The 26685-nt window shown below is 37.0% G+C and overlaps 1 protein-coding gene and 1 pseudogene across 10 annotated transcripts in view; one reads left to right on the top strand and one right to left on the bottom strand.

The window, feature by feature from the left end:
* Positions 1-26685, top strand: part of RALGAPA1 (Ral GTPase activating protein catalytic alpha subunit 1) — a 228295-nt gene that overhangs the window by 23016 nt on the left and 178594 nt on the right. For all 10 annotated transcript variants that reach the window (XM_029237182.1, XM_029237176.1, XM_029237181.1 and 7 more), the window contains exons 2-4: positions 21608-21718; positions 22275-22324; positions 25870-25927. In XM_029237182.1, the coding sequence (XP_029093015.1) occupies positions 21608-21718; positions 22275-22324; positions 25870-25927 (219 nt within the window). The remainder of the gene's footprint in view (positions 1-21607; positions 21719-22274; positions 22325-25869; positions 25928-26685) is intronic.
* Positions 4163-5198, bottom strand: LOC114905048 (annotated as a pseudogene).

Below are 26685 nucleotides of genomic sequence, written 5' to 3'. Positions count from 1 at the left end.
GTATGTTTATCCTTATAGCAGCACCACCCTATCTTGATCACTGTAATTTGTAGTAAGCTTAGAAACTGGAAAGTGTCAGTTCTCCAGCTTTGTTCTTCTTTTTCTTCTCTTTTTTTCAGTTGACGTATTATGGTATTATTGATACATAACATTATGTTAGTTTCAGGTGTACAACATGATTTGATATTTGTATAGTTGATGTTTGTCACCAGATACATAATTACAACATTTTTCTCTTCTTGTGGTGACAACTTTTAAGATCTATTCTTAGCACTTCTCAAATATGTAATACAGTATTAACTGTAGTCACACATGCTGTACATTCCCCATGACTTATTTATTTTATAACTGGAAGCTGGTACCTTTTGATGTTCTTCTTTTTCAAGATTGTTTTGATTATTCTGGGTCCCCTGTGTTTTCCTATGAATTTTAGGATCAGCTTTTCAATTTCTGCAAAAGAGCCACTTGGGATTTTGATAGAGGTTGCATTTAATCTTTAGATATATTTGGGAGAATATTGCTATCTTAACAATATTGTGTCTTCCTATCTATGAACATAGAATGTCTTTCAGTTAGTTTAGATCTTCTTTAGTCTCTTTCACTGATGTTTTATAGTTTTCAGGGTACAAATGTTACATTTCTTTTGTTAGATTTATTCCCAAGTATTTTATTCTTCTCATGCTTTGTAAATGAAGTTGTTTCCTTAATTTCACTTTGAATTATTCATTGGTGGTGGGTAAAAAGGCAATTGATTTTGTATATTCATCTTGTATTCTTCAACCTAGCTGAACTTGTTTATTAACTTTTATAGATTTCTGTGTGTGTATTCCTTAGAATTTTTTATATACAAAATCATACCATTTGTGAATAGAGATGTAATGCTTCTCGCTTTATAGTGTATATGGTTTTTATTTATTTTCATGTCTAATTTCTTTGGCTAGAACTTCCTGTACAGTGTTGAATAAAAGTGGCAAAAGCAGACATCCTTGTCTTGTTCATGTTTTTAAGGGTAGAACTTTTGGTCTTTTACCAGTCAGTATGAAGTTAGGTGTGGGTTTTTCATAGATGCCCTTCATCAGTTTGAGGACATTACTTTTTATTCCTAACTTTTTGAGTTTCTTTATCATTAAGGGATGTTGACTATCGTCAAGTACTTTTTCTTTGTCTGTTGAGACTATCATGCAGGTTTTGACCTTTTTATTAATATGGTGTATTGCATTGATTGATTTTTGTATGTTGAACTGATCTTGCATTCTGGGATAAATCCCACTTGGTCATGATGTATAATTCTTTTAATATATTGCCATATATTGCCATATTCAGTTTTCTAGTATTCTGTTGAGGATTTTTGTGTCTTTATTCATAAGGAATATGGGTCTGTAGTTTTCTTTTCTTGTAATGTTTTTGTCTGATTTTGGAATGAGGGTAATACTGGCCTCACTGATACAGTTTGAAAGTGTTCTCTTCTTTATTGTTTGGAAGAGTTGATAGAATTCACCTATGAAGCCATTTGGGCCTGGACTTTTCTTTGAGGTCAGTTTTCTTTATTACTCAGTCCTTCTTTTTACTTTTTATAGATCTATTCAGATTTTCTATTTCTTCTTGGGTCAGTTTTGGTAGTTTATTTTATGTCTTTTCTTTGAATTTGTCCATTCCATATAGGTTACCTAACTTGCTAACAACAAATGCTCATAGTATCCCCTTAAGATATTTTCTATTACTGTAAGATTGGTAGTAATGTTCTCTTTTCCAGATTAGTAATTTGAATCATATCTCTCTTTATATTGGATAGACTAGCCAAAGATTTGTCAATGTTGTTATCTTTTCGAAGAACTAATTTTGGTTTCATTGATTTCTTGGTATTGTTTTTCTTTTCTCTATTTTACTTATCTCCATTCTAATCTTTATTATTTCCTTTCTTCCACATGCTTTTGCTTTTTGTTTTCTAGTTTTTTAAAGTGGAACATTAGGTTATTGATTTTGAGACCTGCATCGAGGTGTTTATTAAAGCTATAAATTTACCTCTAAGCACTGTTTTAGTGGGATGCCATATATTTGGTATGTTGTTTTTTCATTTACAGGTCAAAGTGTTTTTTACAGTGGATTTGAGTTACTATCTAGAATCCTTTCATTTCATCTTGATGGACTCAATTTAGTAATTTTTATAGGGCAGACCTGTTAGCAACAAATTCTCTCAGTTTTGGTGTACCTAGGGATGCCTTAATTTTGGGTTAATTTTTGAGGACAGTTTTGCTGGGTATAGAATTCCTGGTTGCCAGGTATTTTCTTTAAGCTCATTGACTATGTCATCTCAGTGACTTCTGGCCTTCCTGTTTTCTGATGACAAATCAGATATTTTTCTTAGTGAGGTTTTCTTGTTAAGTGATGTGTTGCTTCTCTCTTGGTGCTCTCAAGATTTTTTTTGTTGTTATCTTTTGACAGTTTTGTTATGATGTGCTTAGATACGGGTCTCTGAGTTTATTCTACTTCTAATTTATTGAGTTTCTTAAATGTCCACATAAATGTTTTTCATGAAATTTGGAAAAATTTCAGCCATTATTTCTTGAAATTTTTCTGTCTCTTTCTCTCTTTTCTCTCCTGGGTCTCCTGTTGTATGTGTATTGCTGCATTTGATGGTGACTCAGAAGTCTCTGAGGCTCTGTTCATTTTTCTTCATTATTTTTAAATTCTGTTCATGAGACTGGATAATCTCAACTAACCTAATATCTTTTGAGTTTGCTAATTTTTTATTTTGCCAGTTCAGATGTGCTGTTGAGCTTTTAGTGAACTTTTCATTTTGTATTGTACTTTTAAACTTTTTTTTTTTTTTTTTTGTGGTATGCAGGCCTCTCACGGTTGTGGCCTCTCCTGTCGCGGAGCACAGGCTCTGGACACGCAGGCTCAGTGGCCATGGCTCACAGACCCAGCTGCTCCGTGGCATGTGGGATCCTCCCAGACCGGGGCATGAACCCGTGTCCCCTGCATCGGCAGGTGGACTCTCAACCACTGTGCCACCAGGGAAGCCCTAAACTCTTTTTTTTAAACATAATTTCTACCTCATTATTGATATCCTCTCCTTGGTGAGGTGCCATTCTCACACTTTCCTTTAGTTCTTTAGACATGGTTTCCTTTATTTTTTGGAACATATTTAAAACAGATGTTAGTGTTTGCCTAGTAGATCTAATGTTTGTTCTTCCTCAGGGACAGTTTCTATTGACTGATCCTTCTCCTGTACATGGGGCATGCTTTTGTTTTGTTTTGGTCATAGTCAGTTGATTTTTTACAAAGGTGCCTAGGCAATTCAACTGAGAATTGAAAATGTTTTTAACATCAAAACAAAGAATGCTAGAAATATTGGACAGCTGATAACAAGGAACAAATTATTGATACATGCAACAATATAGATAAATCTCAAAATTATTATGCTAAGTGAAAGAAGCCAGTTTAAAACACAGTAGGACTTCCCTGGTGGTGCAGTGGTTGAGGGTCCACCTACCGATGCAGGGGACACGGGTTCGTGCCCCTGTCTGGAAAGATCCCACATGCCACGGAGCAGCTGGGCCTGTGAGCCATGGCTGCTGAGCCTGCGCGTCCGGAGCCTGTGCTCTGCAACGGGAGAGGCCACAACAGTGAGAGGCCCGCATACCGCAAAAAAAAAAAAAGAGTAAATACTCTATAATCCCAATTATATACAAATTCTAGAAAATGCAAGCTAATTCATAGTGACAGAGTAGTAGTGGTTATCTGGGGATGGGGAAGGAAGGGATGGATTACAAAGGGGCACAAGGAAACTTTTGTAAATCATGGGTATGTTCATTACCTTAATCGTTGCTGGTTTCCTGGATGCATACATATGTCAGAACTCATCAAATTGTTCACCTTAAATATGTGCAGATTATTGTATGTCAATTATATTTAAATAAAGCTGCGAAAGGCAAAAAAAAATGCTCCTGAATGGAGGCGAGGAGGTGGTCACGCGTGGGTCAGGCAGAGCACGTGTCCTCTTCTCCCCCTGCAGCAGTTACGAGGAGGACAGCCTCAGCCTGGGATTCTGAAGGACCAGAAAGCCCCTCAGCCAAAGTCGTGGCATGAAGTGTTGGAGACCACGGGCTCTCTGCCGCTGGAGGTGTGGCAGAGGCTAGCCTGGTAGTCTTTGGAGTCCCTAAGGCCTCTGGGACCAGGATCTTGTGGCTTGGCAGGAGGCGAGTGTGCATCTAGGGGAGGGAAGATGCATGGAGGGATGAGGACCAGGCTGCACCTGGCCTATGTGTGCCTTGTCCTTGTTGCCTTTCTTTTCCAACACCACCTCCAAGTCCGTGTTGTGCTCCTCATCCCAAGGTTCTCCTCCTACTCTGCTCTTCTGCCTCTTCTTCCTCTTCAGAGCTGGCTCCTCCATGTCTGCCTGCTCTGCCTTTTTTCTTGGACTTCATTTTCTTCTTCACAGAAGCCTTGGGGCCATCTCCTATTGGGATGTATTCTGGAGCTTCAACTTTGACTGGCTTCTTTTTACTTTCTTTCCTAGGGCTGCTCAACCCGGACCTGGAGAACTCAGGGTGCCCCAGGAGGGGTATCTCCCTCCTGGTGGATTTTCTTTTTCTCCTTCATCTTCATGTTGCTTCATCTTCACGTTGTGTTCCCTGGGGCTCCCCTACTTCTGTTTCTGTCACGAGGCTGCCTGCTTCCAGATGCCATGTTTCCCAACTGAGCAAGTGTACAAAGCATCCCTGGCCTCTCAGAACCAAGGATCCCTGGCTGAGAAGGCTGTAGCTTCCTGGGTCTTTTTCTCCTTCTTGTGTTTTTTGAGCTTCTTGCCAGCTCTGGTTACCTCCTCGACCTGCTTGGGGTCTGGGGAGGTCTTCACCCTCAAGCCAGGGGACATGGACTTCCTTTTCTTCCCACTGAGTGACTTGGATGGACCAAGTGCCTGCTTCCTGGGGCTGGGTGACGGCTCAGTCCGTCCAGCATGTAACGTGGCCTTAGGTTCTAGGGGCTCCTCACTAGAGGCATTTTGGGTGCCTGCTCTTGGACCACATTCTTCGAGGGTGGTATGGCTCTTGTGGGACAAACCTCTGTGAAATAATTGTCGCTATTTAAAACCTAGTATTGAGTCTCTGGTTCTTTGACTACCTTCTTTTTCTTCTTCTTTTTCTCTGGGAGCCCAAGGCCCAGGTCTCCTTTGTGAGTTTTAGTGATCATTCCCAAAGGCCAAACTTCCCTGCCTCCACATGAGAGCTGGGGCATACTTTCCTTTTTTTTTTTTTAATTTATTTATATTTACTTATTTATTTTTGGCTGCTTTGGGTCTTCATTGCTGCACACAGGCTTTCTCTAGTTGCGATGAGTGGAGGCTCCTCTTTGTTGCAGTGCATGGGCTTCTTGTTGTAGTGGCTTCTCTTTGCTGCGGAGCCCAGGCTCTAGGTATGTGGCTTCAATAGTTGTGGCACGTGGGCTCAGTGGTTGTGGCTCGCAGTCTGTAGAGCGCAGGCTCAGCAGTTGTGGTGCACGGGCTTAGTTGCGCCGCGGCAGGGGCATACTTTCTTGTTTCTTTGTGTGTCTTGTAATTTTGTTGAAAAACTGACATTTTAAATAATACAGCAACTCTGGAAACCACTTTCTCCCTCTCCCCCCAGGGTTTGTTGTTTCTGTTGCTATTGTTGCTGTGTGATTCTTTAATGACTTTCCTGAACTATGTGCAGTGTATTTTCTTTCTCCTATGTGACCACCGCATTCTTTACTCGTTCAACTTAGTGGTCAGCTAATGACTGCACGGATACTTCCTTACAAGCCTGGAGTCAGTAAGTTTCCTAGTCTTTGCCAAGGAGCTCTCTGTGTGTATTGGGACATACTGTCAGTATTCAAGAAACAGTTTACAATACTTTTTTAGCCTTCACAGCTTTCTTGTGTAAACTCAAGATCAGACAGAGGTGAAAGTTTAAATCTTTTTCCAGACTTGCCTTAGTATGCTTGCAGCTCAGCTCATGGCTTTCTATACTCCCCTTAATATGTTGTAGCTCTTTAGAGTTCCCTGTGGATAGCACATTCTCTATATTTTTCCTTTTAAGTTTTTTTTTGGTTAGTTGTTTGCCTCATCAGTGATTGCTGCCTCAGGCAGCTGTGGTGTTAAATAATTGCCACTGATTGTTTTCCACAAATGTCTCCAGAGGAAAAGCTGTTGCAGTGTGTGAGTTCTGAGTTACTCAAATAAAGACAAGCTTTGCAAGCTGGATTTTCGAAGGAGCAGCTAGATAAGTCAAATAATGACATTTCTCTTAGAGTGAAGCTTTGAAAGAACTCCAATTCTGTTCTGACTCCTCCAGTGACCCATAGGCTGCTGTTTCTCACTGTGATCCTGGGCTGTTGGTTTTTAAGGCTGCTAAGGAGATGAGGATGGGGAATGGGAACACAGTAAGTTTGAAATGCCACAGAGGTAACTGTTCTTATTGAGATTCATCCATTTTTCTTGAAAAAATGTGCTTGATTGTTGTGAGCCTTTGATTAATTTCCAGGTCTACGAAAAGGTTGATTTTTACTGTTTTTGCTTTTGTTTAGCTGTTTTTAATGGAGGAAAAGATTTTCAGAGTTCCTTATTCCACTAACTCGCTGATATTACCTACTTATAACTTGCTTTTTAAACTATAAATACTTAATGTTTTTCAGTTTTATTAAAATGTTCTTTTATGAATATTTTTAGTGGCTGCCTATTCATTTGTATGGATGTATCATAATTTATTTAGTTCCTTACTGTGTAGTGGGTAGTGGACAGATATTAGGAAGTTAGGGAAGAAAAATAGGACTTGTATATCATGTGAAGGAACCCAGGCTTAACCTGTTTACAGTGGGAAATGCCTTAAGTATTTTAAGCTGATGAGTGATACCGGTGGTTGGACTCAGGTTTGGTAAATTATTCTGGTAGCAATATGTGGAGGACGGATAAAAAGTGGCCTTCAAATGATGAGAGATTAGGTAGGAGGCTACTAATAAAATTCAGGCAAGAGATCATGAAGTATCAAACTAAAAACTTTCACTATCCTAAAACTTCAGAGTATCTATCTCAGCCTCTACAGGACTGTGTAGCTTTCAAATAATTCTTTAAAAATACCGTTCTTTCAGAATGAATTTGATTAAAATTGGCCACAAGGTTATATTATGCTTTGGCGTACCACCTGAAGTGTAGCTAATATGGTGGTGTTGATTGAGGGATCAGAAAAGCTGATTTGGAACTGTTTAATAGCTTTGTGTGACCTGGCCTTGTTACCTAACGTCTCTCAGGCTTAATTTCCTCAGAAAGTGGAAATAATATACCTATTTAAAAAATATATTCGTGGAGGGCTTCCCTGGTGGCGCAGTGGTTGAGAGTCTGCCTGCTGATGCAGGGGACACCTGTTCATGCCCCGGTCCGTGAGGATCCCACATGCCACGGAGCAGCTAGGCCTGTGAGCCATGGCCTCTGAGCCTGCGCGTCCGGAGCCTGCGCTCCGCGACGGGAGAAGCCACAACAGTGAGAGGCCTGCGTACCGAAAAAAAAAAAAAAAAATATATACATATATATATATATTCGTGGAGAATGAATAAGATATATTTGTTTAACTGTAAAAGTGCTATCTATGCAAATGTAAACTATTAAGTAAACATAAGTGATTATAACTGTTTGCCTTATCTTTATGTCTCTATGCTTCTGGTATGTTTGATAAAACAGAATTGATGTTGCTCTTAAATCAGACATTGTATCTTTGTTTATAAGATTATCTTTTTCACTGTATCTCCTCATTTCCCCTGTGCCTATGTCGAATCTTTGAAGGCAAGAGAATAATTTTTATTTTACTTTATGTTTAAGGGTTTTTTTATGTCACTAATAATATTTATTTTTATTATATATTGAAATAATATTTTTGATATATTGGTTAAATATAATATATTCAAATTAATTTCATCTGTTTCCTCTACCTTTTTCTCTTCTTTTAACATCTTTATTGGAGTATAATTGCTTTACAATGGTGTGTTAGTTTCTGCTGTATAACAAAGGGAATCAGCTGTATGTATACATATGTCCCTATATCCCCTCCCTCTTGCATCTCCCTCCCATCCGCCCTATCCCACCCCTTTAGGTGGTCACAAAGCACTGAGCTGATCTCCCTGTACTATGTGGATGCTTCCCACTAGCTATCTGTTTTACATTTGTTAGTGTATATATGTCCATGCCAACCTCTCACTTTGTCCCAGCTTACCCTTCCCCCTCCCCGTGTCCTCAAGTCCCTTCTCTATGTCTGTGTCTTTATTCTCGTCCTGCCCCTAGGTTCTTAGAACCATTTTTTTTCTTTTTTAGATTTCATATATATGTGTTAGCATACGGTATTTATTTTTCTCTTTCTGACTTACTTCACTTTATATGACATACTCTAGGTCCATCCACCTCACTACAGATAACTCAGTTTCGCTTCTTTTTATGGCTAATATTCCATTGCATACATGTGCCACATCTTCTTTATCCATTCATCTGTCATGGCCACTTAGGTTGCTTCCATGTTCTGACTATTGTAAATAGTGCTGCAGTGAACATTGTGGTACATAACTCTTTGAATTATGGTTTTCTGAAGGTATATGCCCACTAGTGGGATTGCTGGGTCATCTGGTAGTTCTATTTTTGGTTTTTTAAGGAGCCTCTATACTATTCTCCATAGTGGCTATATCAATTTACATTCCCAGCAACAGTGCAAGAGGGTTCCCTTTTCTCCACACCTTTTCCAGCATTTATTGCTTGTAGACTTTTGGATGATGGCCATCCTGACTGGTGTGAGGTGATACCGCATTGTAGTTTTAATTTGCATTTCTCTACTGCTCACTGATGTTAAGCATCCTTTTATGTTTGTTGGCAATCTATATATCTTCTTTGGAGAAATGTCTTTTTAGGTCTTCTCCCTATTTTTGGAGTAGGTCGTTTGTTTTTTGATATTGAGCTGCATGAGCTGCTTGTATATTTTGGAGATTAATCCTTTGTCAGTTGCTTCATTTGCAACTATTTTCTCCCATTCTGAGGGTTGTTTCTTCATCTTGTTTATGTTTTCCTTTGCTGTGCAAAAGCTTTTAAGTTTCATTAGGTCCCATTTGTTTATTTTTGTTTTCATTTCCATTTCTCTAAGAGTGGGTCAAAAAGGATCTTGCTGTGATTTATGTCAAATAGTGTTCTTCCTATGTTTTCCTCTAAGACTTTGAAAGTGTCTGGCCTTACATTTAGGTCTTTAATTCATTTTGAGTTTATTTTTGTGTATGGTGTTAGGGAGTGTTCTAATTTCATTCTTTTACATGTAGCTGTCTAGTTTTCCCAGCACCACTTATTGGAGAGGCTGCCTTTCTCCATTGTATATTGTCACCTGCTTTATCAAAGATAAGGTGTCCATATGTGCGTGGGTTTATCTCTGGGCTTTCTGTCCTGTTCCACTGACCTATATTTCTGTTTTTGTGGCAGTACCATACTGTCTGGCTTACTGTAGCTTTGTAGTATAGTCTGAAGTCCGGGAGCCTAATTCCTCTAGCTCCATTTTTCTTTCTCGATTGCTTTGGCTATTCGGGGTGTTCTGTGTTTCCATGCAAATTGTGAAATTTTTTGTTCTAGTTCTTGAAAAATGCCATTGGTAGTTTGATAGGGATTGCACTGAATCTGTAGACTGCTTTGGGTAGTATAGTTATTTTCAAAATGTTGATTCCTCCAATCCAAGAACTTGGTATATTTCTCCATCTGTTTGTATCATCTTTAATTTCTTTCATCAATGTCTTATAGTTTACTACATACAAATCTTTTGTCTGCTTAGGTAGGTTTATTCCTAGGTATTTGCTTCTTTTTGTTGCAGTGGTACATGGGAGTGTTTCCTTAATTTTTCTTTCAGATTTTTCATCATTAGTGTATAGGAATGCAAGAGATTTCTGTGCATTAATTCTGTATCCTGCTACTTTACCAGATTCATTGATTAGCTCTAGTAGTTTTCTGGTAGCATCTTTAGGATTCTCTACGTATAGTATCATGTCATCTGCAAACAGTGACAGCTTTACTTCTTCTTTTCCAATTTGGATTCCTTTTATTTCTTTTTCTTCTCTGATTGCTGTGGCTAAAACTTCCAAAACTATGTTGAATATTAGTGGTGAGAGTGGGCAACCTTGTCTTGTTTCTGATCTTAGTGGAAATGGTTTCAGTTTTTCACCATTGAGGATGATGCTGGCTGTGGGTTTGTCATATATGGCCTTTATTATGTTGAGGAAAGTTCCCTCTATGCCTACTTTCTGCAGGGTTTTTATCACAAATGGGTGTTGAATTGTGTCGAAAGCTTTCTCTGCATCTTTTGAGATGATCATATGGTTTATCTCCTTCAATTTGTTAATATGGTGTATCACATTGATTGATTGATTTGTGTATATTGAAGAATCCTTGCATTCCTGGGATAAATCCCACTTGATCATGGTGTATGATCCTTTTAACTTGCTGTCGAATACTGTTTGCTAGTATTTTGTTGAGGATTTTTGCATCTATGTTCATCAGTGCTGTTGGCCTGTAGTTTTCTTTCTTTGTGATATCTTTGTCTGGTTTTCGTATCAGGGTGATGGTGGCCTCGTAGAATGAGTTTGGGAGTGTTCCTCCCTCTGCTGTATTTTGGAAGACTTTGAGAAGAATAGGTGTTAGCTCTTCTAAATGTTTGATAGAATTTGCCTGTGAAGCCATCTGGTCCTGGGCTTTTGTTTGCTGGAAGATTTTTAATCACAGTTTCAATTTCAGTGCTTTTGATTGGTCTCTTCATATTTTCCATTTCTTCCTGGTTCAGTCTCGGAAGGTTGTGCATTTCTAAGAATTTGTCCATTCTTTCCAGGTTGTCCATTTTATTGGCATAGAGTTGCTTGTAGTAATCTCTCATGATCCTTTGTATTTCTGCAGTGTCAGTTGTTACTTCTCCTTTTTCATTTCTAATCCTATTTGTGTCTTCTCCCTTTTTTTCTTGATGTGTCTGGCTAATGGTTTATCAAGTTTGTTTATCTTCTTAAAGAACCAGCTTTTAGTTTTATTGATCTTTGCTATTGTTTCCCTCATTTCTTTTTCATTTATTTGTGATCTGATCTTTATGATTTCTTTCCTTCTGCTAACTTTGGGGTTTTTTTTGGTCTTCTTTCTCTAATTGCTTTAGGTGTAATGTTAGGTTGTTTATTTGAGATGTTTCTTGTATCCTGAGTTAGGATTGTACTGCTATAAACTTCCCTCTTAGAACTGCTCTTGCTGCAGCGCATAGGTTTTCGGTCATCATGTTTTCATTGTCATTTGTTTCTAGGTATTTTTTGATTTCCTCTTTGATTTCTTCAGTGATCTCTTGGTTATTAAGTAGTGTATTGTTTAGCCTCCATGTGTTGGTATTTTTTACAGATATTTTCTGTAATTGATATCTAGTCTCATAGCATTGTGGTTGGAAAAGATACTGAATACAATTTCAATTTTCTTAAATTTACCAAGGCTTGATTTGTGACCCAAGCTATGATGTATCCAGGAGAATGTTCCATGAGCACTTGAGAGGAAAGTGTATTCTGTTGTTTTTTTGATGGAATGTCTTATAAATATCAATTAAGTCCATCTTGTTTAATGTATCATTTAAAGCTTGTGTTTCTTTATTTTCATTTTGGGTGATCTGTCCGTTGGTGAAAGTGGGGTGTTAAAGTTCCCTACTGTGATTGTGTTACTGTCAATTTCCCCTTTTATGGCTGTTTTATTTGCTTTATGTATTGAGGTGCTCCTATGTTGGGTTCATACATATTTACAATTGTATCTTCTTCTTGGATTGATCCCTTGATCATTATGTAGTGTCCTTCTTTGTCTTTTGTAATAATCTTTGTTTTAAAGTCTATTTTTTCTGATAATGAGAATTGCTACTCCACCTTTCTTTTCATTTCCATTTGCATGGAATATCTTTTTTCCATCACCTCACTTTCAGTCTGTATGTGTCGCTAGGTCTGAAGTGGGTCTCTTGTAGACAGCGTATATACGGGTCTTGTTTTTGTATCCATTCAGCCAGTCTCTGTCTTTTGGTTGGAGCAGTTAATCCATTTACATTTAAGGTAATTATTGATATATATGTTCCTATTACCATATTCTTAATTGTTTTGGGTTTGTTATTGTAGGTGTTTTCCTTCTCTTGTGTTTCCTGCCTAGAGAAGTTCCTTTAGCATTTGTTGTAAAGCTGGTTTGGTGGTGCTGAATTCTCTTAGCTTTTGCTTGTCAGTAAAGGTTTTAATTTCTCCATCAAATCTGAATGAGATCCTTGCTGGGTAGAGTAATCTTGGTTGTAGGTTTTTTTCCTTCATCACTTTAAATATGTCTTGCCACTCCCTCTGGCTTGCAGAGTTAATGCTGAAGGATCAGCTGTTAACCTTATTGGGATTCCCTTGTATGTTATTTGTTGTTTTTCCCTTGCTGCTTTTAATATATTTTTTTTGTATTTAATTTTTGATACTTTGATTAATATGTGTCTTGGCGTATTTCTCCTTGGATTTATCCTGTGTGGGACTCTGTGCTGTGCCTGGACATGATTAACTATTTCCTTTCCCATATTAGGGAAGTTTTCAATTATAATCTCTTCAAATATTTTCTCAGTCCCTTTCTTTTTCTCTTCTTCTGGGACCCCTATAATTCAAATGTTGGTGTGTTTAATGTTGACCCAGAGGTCTCTGAGACTGTCCTCAGTTCGTTTCATTCTTTTTTCTTTATTCTGCTCTGCAGTAGTTATTTCCACTATTTTATCTTCCAGGTCACTTGTCCATTCTTCTGCCTCAGTTATTCTGCTATTGATTCCTTCTAGAGAATTTTTATTTTCATTTATTGTGTTGTTCACTATTGTTTGTTTGCTCTTTAGTTCTTCTAGTTCCTTGTTAAATGTTTCTTGTATTTTCTCCTTTCTATTTCCAAGATTTTGGATCATGTTTACTGTCATTACTCAGAATTGTTTTTCAGGTAGACTGCCTATTTCCTCTTCATTTATTAGGTCTGGTGGGTTTTTACCTTGCTCCTTCATCTGCTGTGTGTTTCTCTGTCTTCTCATTTTGCTTAACTTGCTGTGTTTGGGGTCTCCTTTTTGCAGGCTGCAGGTTCGTAGTTCCTGTTGTTTTTAGTGTCTGCCCCCAGTGGCTAAGGTTGGCTTAGTGAGTTGTGTAGGCTTCCTGGAGGAGGGGACTAGTGCCTGTGTTCTAGTGGATGAGGCTGGATCTTTTCTTTCTGGTGGGCAGGTCCACGTCTGGTGGTGTGTTTTGTGGTGTCTGTGGCCTTATGATTTTAGGCAGCATCTCTGCTAATGGGTGGGGTTCTGTTCCTGTCTTGCTAGTTGTTTGGCGTAGGGTGTCCAGCGCTATACCTTGGTGGTCGTTGAGTGGAGGTGGGTCTTGGCGTTGAGATGGAGATCTCTGGGAGATTTTTGCCTTTGATATTATGTGGACCTGGGAGGTGTCTTGTGGACCAGTGTCCTGAAGTTGGGTCTCCCACCTCAGAGGCACAGCCCTGATGCCTGGCTGGAGCCCCAAGAGCCTGTCATCCACACGGCTCAGAATAAAACGGAGAAAAAAAAGAAAGAAAGAAAGAAGAAGATAAAATAAAAGTTACTAAAATAAAAAATAATTATTGAAAAGAAATTTTTTGTAAATAATAAAAATTAAGGAAGGAAAGAAGAGAGTGACCAAACCAGAAAACAAATCCACCAATGATAAGAAGCACTAAACAGTATACTAAAAAAAAAACCAAAAAAACAAAAAACAATGGACAGACAGAACCCTAGGACAAATGGTAAAAGCAAAGCTAAACAGACAAAATCACACACAGAAGGATACACATACACCCTCACAAAAAGAGAAAAACGGAAAAAAATATATATTTCGTTCCTCCCAAAGTCCACCTCCTCAATTTGGGATGATTCGTTGTCTATTCAGGTATTCCACAGATGCAGGGTACATCAAGTTGACTGTTGAGATTTAATCCGCTGCTCCTGAGGTTGCTGGGAGAGATTTCCCTTTCTCTTCTTTGTTTGCACAGCTCCTGGGGTTCAGCTTTGGATTTGGCCCCGCCTCTGCATGTAGGTCGCCTGAGGGTGTCTATTCTTCGCTCAGACAGGACGGGGTTAAAGGAGCCGCTGATTCGGGGACTCTGGCTCACTCAGGCTGGGGGGAGGGAAGGGTATGGAGTGCGGGGCGAGCCTGCGGCGGCAGAGACCGGCATGACGTTGCAGCAGTATGAGGCACGCCGTGTGTTCTGGGGAAGTTGTCCCTGGATCACGGGACCCTGCCAATGGTGGGCTGCACAGGCTCCCAGGAGGGGAGGTGTGGATAGTAACCTGTGTTTGCACAGTCTTCTTGGTGGCTGCAGCAGCAGCCTTAGCGTCTCATACCCGTCTCTGGGGTCCGCGCTGATAGACGCAGCTTGCGCCTGTCCCTGGAGCTCCTTTAAGCGGCACTCTTTCTTAATCCCCTCTCCTCGTGGACCAGGAAACAAAGAGGCAAGAAAAAGTGTCTTGCCTCTTCGGCAGCTCCAGACCTTTCCCCGGACGCTGTCCCAGCTAGCTGTGGTACGCTAGCCCCCTTCAGGCTATGTTTATGCAGTCAACCCCTGTCCTCTCCCTGGGATCCAACCTTTGAAGCCCGAGCCTCAGCTCCCAGCCCCCGCCCGCCCCGGCGGGTGAGCAGACGAGCCTCTTGGGCTGGTGAGTGCTGGTCGGCACCGATCGGCTGTGCAGTAATCTCTGCACTTTGCCCTCCGCACCCCTGTTGCCGTGCTCTCCTCCGTGGCACCGAAGCTTCCCCCCTCTGCCACCCGCCGTCTCCGCTCGCGAAGGGCCTTCTTAATGTGTGGAAACCTTCCTTCACAGCTCCCTTCCAGAGGTGTAGGTCGTGTCCCTATTCTTTTGTCTCTGTTTTTTCTTTTTTCTTTTGCCCTACCCAGGTACGTGGGGAATTTCTTGCCTTTTGGGAAGTCTGAGGTCTTCTGTGAGTATTCAGTAGGTATTCTGTAGGAGCTGTTCCACAAGTAGATGTATTTCTGATGTATTTGTGGCAAGGAAGGTGATCTCCGTGTCTTAGTCTTCTGCCATCTTGAAGCTCCTCCTCTTGCAGGCGGATTCTTAACCACTGTGCCAGCAGGGGAGTCCCTAGTTATTAATTCTTAATTTTAGTTCATTTTGGTCAGAGAGCATGGTATGTGCTAAGTTATTCTTGGTTCTTTTTCTGTTTAGTTTGTGTCCTTAGTAATTCAGGTTTTAAACTTTTTTTGTTTTTAATATTTACTTATTTATTTACTTTTTTATTTGGCTGCGCCAGGTCTTAGTTGCCACATTCAGGATCTTTGTTTCTGTGTGTGGGATCTTCCTTGCTGCATGTGGGCTCTTTTTACTTGTGGCATGTGAGCTATTAGTTGCGGCACACGGGACCTAGTTCCCTGACCAGGGATTGAACCTGGGCTCCCTGTTTTGGGAGTGCAGAGTGTTAACCCACTGGACCACCAGGGAAGTCCCCAATAGTTCAGTTTTTATAAATACCTTACTTTTACATGGGAAGATTTATAGTCTCTTGAACTTAGAGTTTTACAGGTAAAGTGCTTATTTTGTTGTTCAAATCTTGTGTATACTTACTGCTTACTTCTGTTAAATATGAGACAGATGTGTTAAAAGCTACCACACTATAAATGAGTTTGCTTTTCCTTAGAAATCTATTGGCTTTTGCTGTTTATATCTCTTCATGCAAAATTGAAATTAAAGCTTTCTGGTAAATAGAGCCTTTTGTCAAAATACATTGAACTCTTTAATTGTATTAATTCTTGCCTTAATGTTTACTTTTTGTCTCTTTTTGAGCAAACACTGTTGGTATTTTTGGTTAGTACTTGGGTTAAAAATACTTAGTAAATACTTTGTAGCTTGACTTTTGTGTGTGTTTTTAAATCCAGTATAATTACAGCTCTCTCTTAACTGTGGCATTTAATCCATTAACTTTTTTATAATTACTTGTATATTTATATTGATTTCCGTCATCTCATTCACTTTTTTGGGGTGCTTTTCTTTACTCATGTCTGTTAGATTGATAAGCTTTTCTATATTCTTTTTCCCTTCTAATGATTAGAAGTTATGCATTGTTATTCTCTTATTGGTAACTCAGAAAACTTCAATAGCATACTAATATTGAAGTCTAGAGTTCATCACTGTTTCTACTGTCCTCTTAAATAAAATAAGATCTTAAAATACTTTCTCCAGCATTTGTTTCATCTTTCACATTATTGCCCATTATTTTACTTCCTCCTTGTTAGTAACCTTTTGTATTAGTACTTTTGTTAACAGTCAGTGCTCATTGAGATTTACCCACACATTTTCCAGTTTCTTAGCTCATCTTTGCTTCTTGCTTCTCACTCTTCCATGTGAGTTTATTTCTATTCGTTCAGAAATCTATCTTTTGTAATTCTTTGAGTGAGAGTTTTTAAGTGTTAAACTCTATGTTAAAAAATGCCTTTTCTTTATTTTCATGTTCATCTTATTGAACAGTAGTTTAGCTGAATTAGAATTTTATGATGACTATTATTTTCCCTTAGTTCTTTCAGTATAAAATTGCATTGTCTTCTTGCCTCTATTGGGCTGATGAGAAGTCTGTTGTTAGTTTTGATATTTCTGTGTAGGTAACTTTTCTTGGTTGTAATATTTCCATTTTGTTTTTGGAGTTAGGATGTGACCGTGGATTTGTGTTCATTCTGCTTGGGAATCACTATGCTTTTTCAGTCTGAAGATTTATTTACATATTTCACCAATTTTAGATAGTACTCAGACCTTATTTCTTTGAATATTACTTACATTTTATCTTTGTTCTTGGGACTTCTCAGGCAGTCTGTTTCCATCTTATTATTTTTCTGTGCTACATTCTGAGTAATAGCATCAGTCTGTCTTCCAACTTACTATTTCTCTGTTTCTTCCTTTTGTCCTCTCTTCCTCCCTTTTCTCAATTTCTTCTCCCTTCTCATATACCCTCCTCTTTTCTTAGAACTTGATAATGTATTGTTTATAATTTTCCAGCCTGTTTGTGTGGTTTTACTGCCCTTCTTTTCTCTTGCACCTTCTTTCTGTTTTCTTCCTACTTTTCTCTTCTACTCCCCCCCTTATTTGTGCTTGTCTCCATATTGCTTATATTTTAATAATACATTTTTGTGTTTCTTTTCCCTTACCCATTCTCCCTTCTCCTCATCCTTACTTCCTTCCCATCTCCTTTCCTACATATTTCCCCTCAACCCCTCCCTGCCTTTATACCACATTCTCACCATCCTCCTCTCCCTCATGACACCTTTTCCTCCATCCCACTTCCTCCTTTCCTACTTACTCTTTTTTTTTTTTTTTTTTTGTGGTATGCGGGCCTCTCACTGTTGTGGCCTCTCCCGTTGCAGAGCACAGGCTCCGGACGCGCAGGCTCAGTGGCATTGGCTCACAGGCCCAGCCGCTCCGTGGCACGTGGGATCTTCCTGGACTGGGGCACGAACCCGTGTCCCCTGCATTGGCAGGCGGACTCTCAACCACTGCGCCACCAGGGAAGCCCCCTACTTACTCTCTTTTCTTCACTTCTACTCCTTCTCCTCTTCCTTTTTTTTTTTGAGCTTGTATTATTTATTATCCAGCATTTCTGTGTCTCTGCAATTAGAGAGTTTTTTGTGTTATTCACTGTATTGTTGGATCAGTCCTCATTATTGATTATTTTAAGGCAATAATTTGCATTGTTCAGTGCTTTATTATCAGGAGCAGATTACTTGTGATACACTTCACAGATTAGTGTATTATAATGCCATAATTTGAGGAAAAGTTCTAAATGGTGGCTTTTTTTTTTTTTTAATAGATGAGGAAGAAGAATGATGGTATTGCAAAATTTGTTGAATTTTTGGTCATCTAGCGTGGGTTATGTGATAACTTTTCTAGGGAAGTATTTAGTACAGTTGTCTGAAATTTAAGGTCAGGTAAACTGGCCTTCTGAATTTTGTAATTTTTAATTATAGATTTGTTATAGAGCTTAGATGTCTTCAAAAGATGTAGTAGGAAGTAAATATATTAATTAGCTTCTTGAAGCTTATTCATAAAAAGATCCTAGAGACATCTGAAATTTTGTGAAAACTAAATGAAGTCTAGAACTGTTTTGCTACTTAAAGTTAGTATTCCCAAAGGTCTTCAAAGCATTCCTAAGCCTGAATAAGTGTTTTTAAAATCTCAGAAACTTCAGTCTTAATTTGTGGTTGAAATGTTTATTTGATTTCTTTAAGGAAATACTAATTTACAAACATTGCAAATCAAACAGAAGTATTTCTAAAAATGGGGGAAGTTTTTGAATGCTTAAACTTTTTTTAAGTGCCAACCATCAGTTTAGCACTATGCAGAGCACTTCCTCAGATTAAAATTTTGAAAAAATTAGAAAGGTAAAAGAAGCTAAGGCATGCTTTCTGCTCCCAAAGAGAGCTGTAAGAGAATGATACAGTTGGCACTCCATTTTGGAGGGGTGGGTCCATATCCTCAGATTCAACCTACTTTGGATCAAAAATATTCAGGAAAAAAAATTCTGGAGCATTCCAGAAAGCAGAACTTGAATTTGCCGCACCCAGGCAACTATTTACGTAGCATTTACATTGTGTCCGGTATTATAAGTAATCTAGAGGTGACGTTAAGTGTGTGGGAGGATGTGCATAGGTTATATGCAAATACTATGTCATTTTATATAAGGGATTCTCCAATTTTGGCATCTGATGGGTTCCTGGAACCATCACCTGCTGATACGGAGGGACAGTTGTACTAACTAATGTGACATAATTAGGAGCCATGCTGACTAAAAGTACTGGAGGCATTCACAAAAAGAGAAAACATAAAGGGTTTGGGGCATTTTTTGGGGAAAGGTATTGGGTAGAAGTTTTTCCATAATCCCTTTCTTTGTGGATTTCCTTCCTTTTATATTTTCCTTTCTTCTGTGTTACTGTTTTATAGAGAGACTTCTTTTTAAATAAGTGAAACCTTCTTATTCTCTTATATCCACCTTTTTTGTGTTTTTTCCCATTTTCCCCCACTATGTAAATTTTGTGAATTGGTGAACAAAAATATTTTATAAGAGTTTTTATTTGCTAACTAGTTCATTACAAATAGATACAGAGTAAAAAACAAATTGACCTAATTTTGATGCAGTATTTTTTATTAGCCAGTATGTCGTTTCCAGGCTTTGTGTAACATGCTGTACCATGGGAAGGAAATTGAGAGAGACTATCTTGGCTGCTAAATTTATGTTGCAAAATCTTGAAGTTGATTCATGTTTGCTTTTGTTTTGTTTTGACTTTTTTGTTTTGCTTTGTTATTGTTCTCATTTTCTTCTTTCCCCTGGGACATTAGTTTTGTTTGAAACATTAATTTCAGGAAATTCAGCCATAATTGTAGCAGTCTATTTCATTCTCATTTCATAGTTCTTTGTTACTTCAAACTACTCAGTGGGGAAAACAGAATACTTCTCCTGTTTATCTCAGTGTATGTGTTTTATTTTGGTAGTCTCTAAAATATGTTTAACTAGTTTTCAATGACAGTTATTCTTATCTTCTTACAGGCAGATAACAGATAAACTACTAGTGTTCTTTTCTTATTTTTCTTATAGTTGTATCAATATTACACTGGAAGCTGAATAACATAGAGGTTAAGAGCATGGGCACTAAATCCAGGCTGTGTGGAGTTTAAATCCATGACTCTGTTTCTTACTAACTGAATTACTTGAACTCTCTGTACCTGTTTTCTCATCTTTAGAGTTAGGGATAATAGTAGTACTTATTTCATAGTGTTGTTCTGAGGACTTTAGGAATTAATTTCTATAAAGGACTTAGAAGAGTTTCTGGCATATAGAAAACATTGTTTGTGTTAGCCATTATTATTGTTTTTTCCCCTAGTTCTGTGAAAATGTACACAGATAGTGTTACAGGTAGGAATGGAATCTGGGTGTTCTAATTCCAGTCAAGGTGAAGCAGTGCTATTTTGCCTGTCAGTAGGTTATGCAGTCTTTTCCAAGATAAAAATTTCCAAGCTACAAAATGAATACAATAACATTAAAATAATTTATTTTATTAATAATAAAACACATTTGAGTACATATGTGCTCAGCACTGTGCTTAGGTTTTGGAAATACTAAGGTAGACACACTTTCTATCCTAAAGAAAATATAGACTAGTCCTGGAAAAAAGACAAGGAAACACTTGAGACATAATTACTTCCATGAGAGAGAAATGTAGAGAACACAAGGGAATAGAGAGGAGAGGGCATCCATTCCTTCCTTGGGGAGGGCAAAACAAAAGGGAAACAGTCTTGGAAAATTCCATAGATGAGATGTCATTAAAGATTTATGAATATTCATAGGGTAAGATAATACACCAGAGTTTAAAGTGCTGTCTGTATGTTGTTACTATTTAACTTTATTCTGAAATCTTCCATTCAGCCTTAGAGCATTCCAAGAAATTAATTGATGTTTAACTTGAGTTTATCAGCAGTTAGTAGTTTATTCTTCATTTTACTCCCAGGTTCAAAAAAATCTTTGTTTTTCCAGTTGCTTTTTTCAAATTTGTTTATTATAAAAGAGACATGTGCTTTTTGTAAAGGAATTTGAATAGTAGGAAGTATATAAAGTAAAAGTTCTTAATTCCTCCCCTTTTCCCGAACTTTCTCACCCCCCCGAAAATAAACCAAACAATAAAATGCATAAGTACATATACACCTACGATGTAGATATCTTGCTTTAAATAATAAATCCCATTTCCTTAGTTTGCACTTAACGACATTTTTCGACATATCAAGGATACTTTTTCTATTTTATTTTTATCAAAATGCTCAAAGCTAGCCAAAATGAATTATTTTTCTGCATCCTATCCTGCTTTCCTCACTTCATGTCTTTGTTTATGCCAAGAATGTCTTTCTCATTCAAACCCACCACTTTATGTCCAAAGTCCTTCCTGTCCATAGAGGTCTTTTCAGATAATACATTCTCTGTCAGGCGTTTGTTCTTTCCCCACCTTCACCCCTCATTGAGTTTTGAAAGTAATTTTGTGTTAGTACCCAACACTTTCTGCTCTGCATACAGTTAAATGTTCAGTTTCTCTGCCTTGGACTATACTGACAGTTCTTATAGAACAGTATTGCCTGAGTTTTATAATACTTAAGTGCCTATTTGCAAAGCCTATTGTTAGATATTTAAAGTAAATGTATTTTAGACATGTATTATTACTCTTAGAAATACTGATTTTTAACTGTCTTGGGGGAAAAGTTAGGAGAGCATAGCTGTGAATTGAAAATAGGACTTCTTTTTTAATGATTTTGGATAAAACTTTCTGAGGCATTGTTTTCTTTTAGTAAACAAAGATTATGATAACCTGATTTGACCAGTTTTTAAAATTAAAATCTTTAAAAGCTAAAGTTGTGAGAACAAGGATATAAATGTATAAACACATCTTTTAAATATTTTAATAGAATTTTAAGAGCAGTTCTTTGGCATTTTTGAAGGAAACATGCCACAGTAAATATTTGCTGAACGTGATATAAATAGTAATCACTAAAAACTGTTTTCATTTATTTTTCAGAGAATGCAGAGTCCATCGATCTTAAACAGTTTTTTGACCAACATTTTTCACATATATATTATGTGTTTTTTGAGAATTTTGTTACTATTGAAGCTAGTCTTAAACAGAAAGGTAAGATGTTAAAATCAGTCTTGGCTTATGTTGATGTTTCAAATAATTGTCATAAACATTCACTTAAAAATATACTCTTGGACATTGGAATTTTAGTATTATTTCACTTCTTTTTGTTAGACAGCTTGTAGAACACCCCTCTCACACTATGGGTTAGTAGTAATATCCTTATTATTTTGAGAAGGCTTAGATTTCCTTTTTCTCTGTTCAGGTTTACTTGTTTTCTCACCTTTGCTCTGCCCTAGGGGCATATGTCAGGTTTGAGCAGTCATTTTCATAAATTCATTTTTAGAGTTCATTTAGAGTTCTCCACAACATATTGTGATTTGTTTTTAGACATAAATATGTAGAATCTAAATTTAGCTGTCTAAAAAGAGTAGAGAGAGATGCTATGATATTGTCTATACATTGAACAGAATACACTTTAAACATTTTATTAAAGAATCAATGAGAAAAAAAACTTCAGTGCTTGAAATATTTTAAGCTTTTTAAGTGGTTGTTGACACTGAGGACAAAATGATAATGTTTAAAATATTTTTCTATAAAAATGTTTTAGGTCACAAGTCTCAAAGGGAGGAATTGGATGCTATACTTTTTATTTTTGAGGTAAGTACCTGCCAATGTAACTTTTTTTCCAAAATTAATTTTTGGAACATACAAAGGAATATATTAAATATTAACAAACACTGTGAATCTACCATGCTTTTCAAAAACTGAATTGCACTTTTTAACCTAAAAATACACCTGACTTAATTCTTATTTTCTGAGGTACACATATTATTTTTAGGTACAGATAAAATTATGTTTTTATGCGTTTGATACCACAGTTGGTACAATATTCACTGTGTTTGCAAACATGAAAATTTTAATTTGTGGGAGATTTACACAAATGGAGAATTTAAAAAAACAGAAAACAAAACATTATTACTTGAGAGGGTAAATTCATAAAACTGTTACATACCTAAGGAGTTTTCTGCTTTAACTGCTTTTCATTGAAAACTTATATAAAATAGTTTTAAATATTTTATAAATAGTTCTACTACATTTGCTTTGGATTGGGGTGGGATACATTTTTATTGCTAAATAAATAGAAGGAAACAACAACATTTGATACTTTGCTAAAATTTGTTTCATTTTTGGCACGATGATAAAAATGAGGGACACACATGCTTTTCAAATAACCCCATGCTCTTCATTCTGTCTTTCAGATCAAATAGTGATAGGAATATTCTGATCTTTATTGAGAATTTTAGAGAACTGGAGAAAGTCAGGATTAGACCTTGTGTCTTGAAAAGCATAGTAAAGAATTTAGAAATCAGTTTCTAAAGATTGAACTATTCTATCTACTGCTAATTAAAGATAATTCACTATTTTTTATGTTGACTATTTTAGTATGGTTTAGAAGAATTGAAGAATTTGATCTCTCTCTTAGTTGCTGAGTTAGTCACAGCTGAAAAAAGAAAGTTTTTTTTTTTTTTTTTTTTAAGAGTTCCAGACAGAAGCAACTGGTGTTGGTACCTGTTCTGCAGTTAATTTTCATTAGTCATTAACCCTGAGGAATTTGCTTATATTTACCTCCCCAGGTGTTTGCATGAACTGTTTACAAGGGAAATATTAAAACATGAATATTTTGAGAAAGAGTAAAAGTATGTACAGAGAAAGCAAGATGATAATTCCTGGAAAGTGTTCCTTCAGACATTCATGCTTGCCCTATATTCAGGAAACTGAGATGATTGACTAGTTAATAGAAGCTCTTTCAGAATATTCCTTCTGTTAAAAAATAATACTTATTTTCCTGTATGTAATATATACTGATCATTTGTTACTCTTTGAACATAAATGTTTGTAATCAGTCGCTAAATTTCATTAGGAAAAGAGATGTTAGATATAGGATTTTCATCTTTTGGAAAAAATATTTAACCTGTGTGCTGATGTTTTTCTACTTATAATGGGGACAGTAATATCTGACCTCCACCTTTAGAGACTAATGATGATTTTAAAAAAAATTATAAATAAAATGATTTCCTTTTTCTGGAATAAAAAGCATCATTATGTAATATCAGTATGACATAGGATTTATATTTTGCTTTCTGCTGTGTAGTTAATAGTATACATGATTTCTTTCATCTTTATATGACTGAATAAAAAAGATGAATATATTTAAATTTACATTTGATATGGGATTAAACCTAAACTATAATTTAATAGTGATAATTTAGGAGTACTTTCGAGTGGTTCACAAACTTGTCTTTTTAATTTTCTATAATTTTATCTCTTTCCACACCACCATAAATATAATTATACAGTTGTTGGCTAAGTATGAGAGAAATAGGAGGGCAGAGGTGAAGAAGTTTATGTATCTCGTGTGGGAATAGCATCTATCTGAAGAACTTTATAATTTCTTCATCATCCTCTTATATGAGAGAGACTAAAGAAGATTATATCAAAAGGAAGATAGAGAAGTGTAAAAACATGCATACTGTTCTTCGAACAGAATAGTATAAAAGCACAAGTTTTGGAAATAGGCATATGGATGTTGGAAACTCCGTTTTTCCTCTTTCTAACCTAAGCACATCACTTAACCCATTTCTTTATTTTTCAAATGAGATCAATGAACACTCCTTTTAGGATGGTTGTGAGGATTAATGAGATATCATTACATAAAGTGTCTAGTGTTTGGTCCTTATGAACATTCAATTAATGGTGATTCTAAATAATTATAATAGAGCTGCAATAATAACAAACACACAAATGTCATTCAGCAAGCAGATGAGTGTTGAGAACGTAGTTCAGCAGCATAATAAGGCAGCTGTTGAACTAGAATAATCCACACAGGTGCAATATATAAAGGAAAATAAAGACAAAATTTTGAAAGTATTATATGTAAAAAGTGCTTATTCCCAACTTGTGGAAGTCTGTATATGTTAGCTTAACTATAGGGCTCCTGAATCTTAAAATTTTGTTCTCATACCCATAGCCATCATAACATAGAAGTATCTTTGGGTTCACGTGAATTAATTTAGTACAAGTATTTGATAGGATTTTTGTGGAAGCAAAATATTTTCCCTGTAAGATTTATCAAAGTAAGAGAAAGAAATGCTTGGACACCGGGCTTCCCTGGTGGTGCAGTGGTTAAGAATCTGCCTGCCAATGCAGGGGACATGGGTTCAAGTCCTGGTCTGGGAAGATCCCACATGCCGTGGAGCAACTAACCCTGTGTGCCACAACTACTGAGCCTGTGCTCTAGAGCCTGTGAGCCACAACTACTGAGCCTGCATGCCACAACTACTGAAGCCTGGACACCTAGAGCCTGTGCTCCGCAACAAGAGAAGTCACCACTATGAGAAGCCCGCGCACTGCAACAAAGAGTAGACCCCACTTACCACAACTAGAGAAAGCCTGCGTGCAGCAATAAAGACCCAATGCAGTCAGAAGTAAATAAATAAATTTATTTAAAAAAAAAAAACTGCTTGGAGAGAAAACTTCACAAATATTAATATCTAAAAGAATTTAAAACATATCAGTAGTATCCACAATGCAGAAATTCTAAGAATAGTAAATGAGCATTTAAAAATATACTACCAAATGTAAAATAGATAGCTAGTGGGAAGCAGCTGCACAGCACAGGGAGATCAGCTCGGTGCTTTGTGACCACCTAGAGGGGTGGGATAAGGAGGGTGGGAGGGAGATGCAAGAGGGAGGAGATATGGGGATATATGTATACGTATAGCTGATTCACTTTGTTATAAAGCAGAAACTAACACACCATTGTAAAGCAATTATACTCCAATAAAGATGTTAAAAAATATATATATATATTAAAGTTAGTATTTATCCACTAAAGAGAAGTATACTTACTTTTCACATCATAGTAAAAGATAAATTTCATTAATTTCCTGTTCCAGGTCTTTGTTAGTATAGCTTGTTGTTTTCTGGAGTTTTCAAATACTAATCAGTATGCCGGCGCTGAAGTAGTGCCAGTACCATCAGATTAGCTCAAAGACTATTTTGTATTTGTAATACTGTCTTTTATGTAAGAAACTCTTAAAGGCTTTGTGTAAGCTCTTTGTTTAATTTTTCACATTGCTCAAGATGAGGACGTGTTACTTGCTTTTCATACTTTTTTTTGTTTTATTCATATTGATTTTTAGAAAATTTTACAACTTCTTCCAGAAAGAATTAATCAGCGATGGCAGTTTCATAGTATTGGTAAGTAATTTAAATATGTATTTCATATTTGAAATAAATGATAATATATGAAAATACTCTTTAATGGGTTGGTCATTATTTGAAATGAGTTCATAGTTTATGCTTTAGTAAAAACAAAGAATACAGAACTAGGCTTCCTGGTAATGTAAGATAAAAACATACATGAAGGATTTCCAATAAAAGTGGCATATTAAATTTCTTTGATCCACCTGTTCATTTACTCTGAATATGTTAGCAATGATGATGAAACTATAAAGCCAAAACAATAAAAGCTGACTCAGCATCGGAATAAACATTCTGTAATCAAAAATGGAAGAGAAGTTAACAAAGTGCCACGTAGAGCGAAAGCCATGGCTTCCAGGTTTGAAAGCAAGCAGTGTATTAATAAAAAAGGAGGGAACTGGGTTTAAGCTTACTGCTTGAAGAGACGAAGTAGAGCTTACCAGATCATGAAATGAAGCTGAAAGGAAAAAGGGGAAAGAAAAAATAAGCAACCTTGCTGTGTATTACTGTGAAAGACCAAGTAGGCAGGAGGTCATAGACTTTATCTTACCAGGAGCTAAGCCAACATGCTTGCTGGCTTGGAGTCTGTTTCTTTAACAATCATAGCATCACCACAGGACTCTTGAGCTCTCATTGCAAGACATTTTTTCCCCCTTGGTTGAAAAAGGAATCTGCAGGTAGGCAATTTCTGGCTTTGGTTCAGTGTCTTAATGATGACAGGGCTGATTGGTAGTGATTCTCATGATGCTTCTCTT

The sequence above is a fragment of the Monodon monoceros genome, unplaced genomic scaffold, assembly GCF_005190385.1.
Source record: "Monodon monoceros isolate NGI ecotype Baffin Bay Population unplaced genomic scaffold, NGI_Narwhal_1 Super_Scaffold_21, whole genome shotgun sequence".
In the NCBI taxonomy this organism is placed as follows: Eukaryota; Metazoa; Chordata; class Mammalia; order Artiodactyla; family Monodontidae; genus Monodon; species Monodon monoceros.
The sequence above is the reverse complement of the archived record's forward strand: the minus strand, read 5'-3'. Positions and strand labels throughout refer to the sequence as shown.